The sequence below is a fragment of the Sparus aurata genome, chromosome 4 (assembly GCF_900880675.1).
Source record: "Sparus aurata chromosome 4, fSpaAur1.1, whole genome shotgun sequence".
NCBI classification, from domain to species: domain Eukaryota; kingdom Metazoa; phylum Chordata; class Actinopteri; order Spariformes; family Sparidae; genus Sparus; species Sparus aurata.
In genome coordinates, this window is record NC_044190.1 from 11774702 (window position 1) to 11782456 (window position 7755).

General features: G+C 41.6%; 1 protein-coding gene across 1 annotated transcript; it reads left to right on the forward strand.

Annotated features, from left to right (window-relative positions):
* Window positions 1–250: 250 nt before the first annotated feature.
* On the forward strand, window positions 251–2985 carry LOC115580620 (uncharacterized). Its single transcript, XM_030415161.1, has 5 exons — window positions 251–576; window positions 1877–1975; window positions 2299–2501; window positions 2640–2798; window positions 2941–2985. The coding sequence occupies exons 1-4, from the start codon at window positions 360–362 to the stop codon at window positions 2748–2750; spliced, it is 630 nt and encodes a 209-aa protein (XP_030271021.1). The 5' UTR covers window positions 251–359; the 3' UTR covers window positions 2751–2798; window positions 2941–2985.
* Window positions 2986–7755: the final 4770 nt, after the last annotated feature.

Below are 7755 nucleotides of genomic sequence, written 5' to 3' on the forward strand. Positions count from 1 at the left end.
TAATAAACTGAAGGTATCAGCTGGACCGTACGTCGACGTCGCCCCCATATTGGATGTGGCAGCTCAGCCCCGTGAACTAATACAAGTCAATGAAGTGAACTTTATAAAGCTTCTTCTACAAAGTGCTATAAGCTAATGTCTCTCTCTCTCCCACACCCACGCACCTGCAGCGGGTCACAAAATCACCGACCGCTTTATAGCCTGGAGCCCCGCCTTTCCGAAACCCTGCTGTTCCGACCCAGATAGCAAATCATTTTGGCTCTTTTGTGGCATATATCTGGCCTCTTTGGGGTTGTTTTGGCAAAGGATTATATTTGTGGGTCAGGTTTGGTTTTGTTATGATCTGCCATAATAAATAAATGGCGCAATGTTATTTTGGCCGAGTTTTGGCTTATATCTGGTTAACCAGCCAAAAAGGCAATGAGCGGGACCATAATGTTTTTGAGCGCGTTCGCATTCATGATTTTACGGGAGCGCTTTGGCATCCCTCTGGCTTGCCAAAAGTCTGCACAGAGACCGGCAACTTTTTAACGGTTACGAGAGATCGCACATCATTTCTCGGCGTGATCACTGGAGGTGAGTACATGTTTTCCTTCTCTCCAAAGTCGTTTGTTTCTGCTAACCACAAGTTTAATGGTTTTGTTTGATCTGTTCGAGACGCGAGTCATGTACGCAACTTGCATTTTATATAGCCTAATGAATAACATGACTGGCGGAGGTTTAAATGCATTTTTGATCTGATCGTTTGTGTAGGCTAACGTTAACGTTAACGTTAGCCTACACAACGCTAGCTAGATGATGATGAGGATAATTAAATCGTCTCTGAGCGCTGGTGGCAGTGGCCCTGTTGTGGTGGCTGTCAGATGTGTGTCCGAAGCTAAATAAATACAGCCCAGGCGAGGCGCGGGGCTCTCTCGAGCGGGCCGAGTTGGCTAGTCCCGGCCGCCGAGCCGAGTTGATGGCGGTGGGCTGGGCTGTATTTTCTTAGCTTCGGACACACATCTGACAGACATGGACGCGAATCACAGCCCGGACGCACTGCCCGCGGGACTGACAAATATTTATAGACGGACAAGCAACAACTTAATTAATCATCATTTAAATATTTTATTTTGAAAATTGACCGGATTCTCTCGCCTTTTCTGTGCCCGACTTCTTGTCTGGTACGATCGGGTCTATCCAGCTTTCAGATAGGTGCATATGTTAACCGGTCTGCCTGGTCTCACATCTCGCGCTCTGGAGTGCAGTGCGCGCGCCTGCAGCGCTTCAGATCGGTTCAGTTCTTTTTTTCACGCGAGCGCCGAGACAGGAAGACGGGCACAGATAAGGCGAGAGAATCCGGTCAATTTTCACAATAAAATAAATAAAATGATTAATTAAGTTGTTGCTTGTAAAATAGTAAATGGTCTGTATTTATATAGCGCTTTTCTACCTGGAAAAATGACATGTGTGTGTGGAAAATCGAGTGAATACGAGTGGGCGCGGAGAGAGGAGGAGAAGTACCCTCCCAGTACAACCACCCGCGCACAGCTTCCGCATGCAGTGCAGTGCGACCAAGGGGTCAGATAGGTTGTCAGATTACCGGTATATTTGATAAAACAGAGATTAGGCTACTTGGCAGGATTACATTTTAAATTGAGCATAGCCTGCATACAAACACAGGTGTATGTCTCCCACAATATACACTCCACCTGTTTTTGTAATTATGTGAACATGTTTTTGTTGGTTTGTGTTGCCATGGTTTTGTAGCAGTTAAAGCGGAGAGAGAATAGTTTAATAAACTATCTGAAGAATTTTGCCTATTAGTTTGTCTTATAGTGTTATCGATCACTAGATAGTTACAACTTGGAGTGAAGTTAGTTCATTGTTTTTTCAGAGCAGCAGCAGAGCAGCAGCATGGCAGAAACAGCAGCAGCCCAGCCTATCAGTCCACCCTATCATGGGTACATGAGAGGCTGCAACCAAATGTGTGGAAGTAAGTTTGAAGGGTGCCTTCTTCCAACTGTTGTCTTGAGATCTCTCCACAGGTTTTTTATGGGACTTGAATAGACTCATTGATGGCCACTTTAGGATCATATCTGGTTACTTTTTACTTTTTGGTGTTTTAGGTCATTGTCCTACTGAGATGACTAATAACCTTGCATTATACCCCTTGATGTTTATCAGTCTTTAGATTTCATAATGCCATGTACACAGACAAGGTCTCTGGTGAAAAAGGGTCCCAATATTTTCATCCATGATTGTACATGCCTTGATAATTTAAAACTACCCTTTTGAACTAGACGATTCTTTTTTCAGCTCTTCTGAAAGAAGTTCTTGTCAATCAACAAATTCTGATGGATCAGCAAAAGAACATAATCCGAATGATCCAAGACATGCAGAGATCCACCAATGCTGTCACAGGGATTCCCACCACTAACGTATTTCCCTTGAATGATAAGCCTGCCCTGTATGCTCTTGAGAGGGATCTAGGAAGTCAACCAGACCTCCGTAACAAACTGGTGAGCTGTTTTCTTTCTTATCTTTCTGCTTTCTTCTTTTCTTTTTTAAATTTATGGTTATGCCGAATAGATGATGGAAAATGGGACTCTTTTATTTTGAATTCCTAATTTTGTTGTTTTTTTCTTTTTGTACTTTAGGTCATCACTCTTGGATTGGTGGGAGGGGCAACAGTTAAAGAAACTGTGTGGCGCATTCTGAAGCAGGCATCAAAAATGATCTTGCGAAGACCATATCATGGCGCGGCCTGAATGGGAAAGTGCCGTTTGAAAAGCTCCACCTCAGGGCAGTTGTGACAGGTAAGGATTATCCTGCACCCATGTTGACTGATTTTATTGTATTTATTATTATTATTGTTATTGTTATTGTTATTATTATATTATTACCAGATTAAGTTTTTCTGCTGAATTGTTTTTCTTTTATTTGTTATGTCATTTTCAGATGCTGTCAGACGTAACCCTGTATGCATTGAAGCCACTGATCTGAGAATCGCTGATGCAATTAAAAGGTGGTTCTACTGGGCAGGGGATAGGGAGGGGGGGAGGAAAAATCGGCTGCCAGGCGCCAGCCGGCCGACAGTATAAATTTGTGTTAAAAAAAACAAATGTCTTAAAATTAATTGATGAGCAAGAGACACCAGAATAAAAAAAATAAAATAAATCTATTGTCTTTTTGTTTCGTTTTTTATACATACAGTTATAACACATAAATAGCACATGAGCCTAGGATACTAGGACATAGTTTCCACATGTATAAATGAATGAATGAATGAATGAATAATTAAATAAATAAATAAATATAATTAAAAAATATATTGTGGCATCACTTTGGTTCAATTATGGCATCCTTTTGGATCAGTTTAGGCTAGTTTTTGGCAAGGTTATGGGGTTTTGGCCTCTCTTTGGGATAGGTCTGGCAACACTTTGGAATTCCAAAATCCCTTTTGGCTCACTTTTGGCTGAGATTTGTTTTTTTCTTGGCATGCCAGAGTTGGGCCAAATTTGGGCCGTACATCATTCCAAAGCTTATCCAAAATGGCAAGCCACATTTGGTCCAAATTTGGGCCATAAACAATTTGTTATCTAGACTTCAATTCATCCTAATGGCGGGGTTTCCCTTTTTTTTCAAAGACCCCGCTATTCCGAAAAGTCTATTGGGGAAACCCCTCCATTCCGAAAACCCCCCACTCTGAACGGACTCAATCAGAAAGGAAACGGAGGCTGCACATTTATCCTTTTTTATTTTGTGGGTTAAAACGGATCATGTGGCTGATTAACCGCAAAACAAGCCTACTTCATATTAATGACATAACGCTCATTATGCTTCAGCTGGACAAATGGCTGTGTTGAATTGAAATTATTTTATCATGCTAAATATCCGAAATTGTATGAAAATTGCTCCAATGCGTTATACCGATCTTCGTGCATATTCAGACACAGGCTGATATGGGTTCTGAGCAAAGGAATGTCTGTTTTCTCCCCCGGTCTGTTGTCAGCAGGAGCGGGGGCTGCAGGCTCGCGCCTGGGTGAAGTGGGCTCAGGCCAGAGTTCAGCCGAGAGAGAAAAAATGTGTATTTCTTTTGCTCTGTGGGAGATCTCCCACAACAGAGTGGATGAGAAAGCAAGGGGGACAGATCTGCCCAGCAAACATCAGAACGCAGAGTGCAGCCTTTGTCTGTCACCTGGTTCTGCACCCTGGACAGCTGCCTGCGTAACTGGATGTGGGAATTTGATGCATTTGAAGCCGCGACATTTGGTTCAGAAACGTCATATATAATAACATTGTTTCGAGTCGTAAACAGTTCTGTAAGTGGAAGAAATAAGAATCAATTAGGCTATTAGTGTTAGTCCTTCTTCATATAGAGTTGTGTTACAGTCGCACAGCTGGAGACCGCTAACAAAGTTAGAGACAAGAGAGACAATGTATGAAATCCCGCGAAATGATGTGCGGTCAATATGACCGCTTATGGCTGAAATAGGTAAAACAAATCACATTTTCTTTTCCTTTTGTGTAATTTATATAAAAAACTATTCTCAATTAAAATACAGACACTTTTAGAAAATGGTTAGAAGTCTGTAATGTTTGCATTTTCTTCACATCGCACATTGATAACTTAATTGTGATAATGTTCAAAGTTATTATTATTATTATTTCACATAAACACACACACAGCAAGTATAATGGTACTGTGCTAGGTATTCTTTTCGTGGTTCTTGGTGATTCCTATAGACTGATAAGTGTTGTGTTTACAAATGAGCAATGCATCCAGATTTCTTGAGATTTGTATTGTAAATGGGAATTTAAATTTAAATGTCTGGCGATGTTTTCTTCATGGAAATTATTTTTCGGGCAAACAATTATAAGAGAGAGAGGGAGCGCGGACGGGGGATCCGTTGTGTGACAGCGGAGCGGAGGGTCAGCAGCTGGATTTTGCACGCAAGGTCAGTATTATTAGTAGGTGTTTGAGGTTTATTACGTTTGCGGACATTATTACATTCAATGTAATAATGTAACAGCCTCTGCGTGCGCACAGTTTGCGTGTGTAGGCCCGTGGTCATGATAATCCGTCTATGGCTATAAGAGATGGATACACAATCAATTTCATGTAGTTTTTATTGAATCAAAAATGCATAGGTAGCCTATTGTCTTCTCCTCTGCTTTTTTTATTTTTATTTTTTTCAAAGACAAACTGAGCAGCACTGCTCAATCCACTCAATCCGCTCCAGCTCCACCCGCCCGGCGCGCCTCCGAGTGCCGACAGGACTGCCAGCTCTCCGGCGCCCCGGAGCGTGGCTTCCCCGTGCACACCCCCTCCTGATCTGACTTTGTCCGTGTTACAATAAACACTCCATGCATCCAGCTAAAGCCTCCTGTCCGCTTCTGGGTCTCACCTTTGCTAAAGACACTTAACATTAACAGATCAAAACAGAGTAAACGGCAGCTATCCGACATCAGATCCACGCTCCTGCCTGCCCCAGCCAGCCCCCACACACCGGCCTGTCGCCTGCGCAGCAGCGCGGGAGGGGACAGGAGAGACCCCGGCGCTGCTGCAGAGGAGCCGTGGACTGCGATAACTCTGAGCAGCATGTGAATTACAATATAATCTATTTCTCGCCTTTCCCCCGATGATCTGAATAAGTCGCTAAATTTGTCGCTAGTCGCTTTTTCGAAATAATGTCGCTTAGAGGGTCTGAAAAGTCGCTAAGTCTAGCAAGACAGTCGCCATGTTGGCAACACTGAAGAAGAGAGGCCGCTGACGTCACTCTCCTGCGCCGCTTGGGATTGCGAATTCAAATTGAATTTTGGACCTTTTTTTTGCGGGGGGAGGGCTTCAAAACGAAAAAGCAGTTTTCTTTGTCTTTGTGTAACAAAATGAGCAGTTTTGAAGAAGAAAATGAAAATGCAATCTGGATGATTTATTACTAATTTTATTTATGAGTCAAAAATGCAGCTCTGACTTTGAAATGAGAAAGCATTTCTGCTAATGCATTTTAATTTTCAAATTTGACATTTCAAATTGAATTTTGGTACCTATTTGCTGGGCCATCTTTTGAATATTAAATCTTAAATGTCCTTTTCTTTATCATTTGAATTAAGTTACAAAATGAGCAGTCTTGAAGAAGAAAATGAAAATGCAATTTGGATGATTTATTACTAATTTTATTTATGAGTCAAAAAATGCAGCAACATTCTTAAAATGAAAAAGCATTTCTGTAAATGCATTTTAATTTGAATTATGGTACAAATTCGCTTCCATAGAGAGATGCTTTGCTGAAGCTGCAGCGCGAAACACAAGTTACAGATTTTTTCGGCTCACTCTCAGACTGTGGCGGGACAAATTAGACCATGGCGGCCCGCCACAGTCTAAGTAATTAATAGGAAACACTTAATGCAAGTCGGACCTGCATTTTCAAAGTCTTTACTCGCCAGGATGGTAGTTTTTGAGATGATGAAAATCTTTTGCTGAGGTTCTCATCTTGCAGCGCGTCGGATGGAATAATCTCGTCTGAACTGGTAGCGTGTGTGTGTGTGTGTGTGTGTGAGAGAGAGAGAGATATGGCGCAGAATGCGCTGCAGGAAGACAGCGAAGCACTAAAGAATCAACATTAATTCATTATAACACAAATCTATCTATGTGCGCTGGTAGATTAGTTCAAAAGCGCTGTCGTGTTGCTTGCATGTATTGCATCAGTTTTTTTTTATTTATTTATTTTTTTTGCCCGACATTCTAGCCCGAGCGCTACAGATTTCAGGCCGGGTGGGGCGCCTGGCCAAATAAAGTCTGCAGGAAACCCTGGACCATATTATATCTGTTGTTTAGTAGCAACCTCTTGTGGCCATAGTAATTATTGCAGCAGCAAAGGAGCAAGTCAAGTGATGAAGTACAAAGTTAGTAGACAACTCACCTCATGTAAACAACATAACTTATGTACGTTAAGTAGAGACATAACCACTTGAAACAACTTAGAAAGTGCAATTCGCTCCAGTATATTTATGTGTTTCCTTTAAAAACAGGCAGCAGCTAATAGTGTGGAAGGTACATCATGGAAGAAACTCAATAAATCACACAATCTCCATCATTGTTCAGAGGCCGCGCACAACCCTGTGAGATACGGAGCCAGACATATGTGATAAAAAAAAATGTAAACGGTGACTTCATGGGGACACATGAATGCAATAGTCGTTTAACCCAAATCAAAACCTTTTCCTAAGTCTAACCAATTAGTTTAAGTGCCTAAACCTCACCCAACTGTGATTCTATGATGAAGGTCCGGTTTTCCTGTTGTGAACTGACATGTTGTTTTGGGACTCAATGGCTCAATTGACCTCTTCAGTCACTCAGTTATTAGTGGATTTGCGAAACTCAGTAGTTTCTGATATATTTGGAATATCATTTTGAATTTCTGACATACAGTTTAGGCTGTGTTGTGTGCAATATGTCAACAATGGTATGAAACATTACTGTTCATCTTGTTTTTGTTCATACTCCATTCTCCTTTTTCTTTTGATCGCATATTCATCCATCCAGCCATCTCAATCTCTATCTCTTGTGTAGGTTGGTGGTCCTGTAATTACCACCTCCTACTTTATTTCTCACACTAACACACATACACACACTTACTCACTCACACACACACACACACACACACACACACACACACACACACACACACACACACACACAAATCAGACAATAAACACAAGGCTTTTTACATTTCATTTTATCCTTTCATGTCTCTCATCCCCATTTATGTA

Bases quoted from the DNA above. Each gene is read 5' to 3' on its own strand.
- LOC115580620 (XM_030415161.1), top strand. From the start codon at position 360: ATGGCGCAATGTTATTTTGGCCGAGTTTTGGCTTATATCTGGTTAACC. The intron at 1,976-2,298 runs GTAAGTTTGAAG...TTCTTTTTTCAG, and splicing joins CTGCAACCAAATGTGTGGAA to CTCTTCTGAAAGAAGTTCTT. The intron at 2,502-2,639 runs GTGAGCTGTTTT...TTTGTACTTTAG, and splicing joins CAGACCTCCGTAACAAACTG to GTCATCACTCTTGGATTGGT.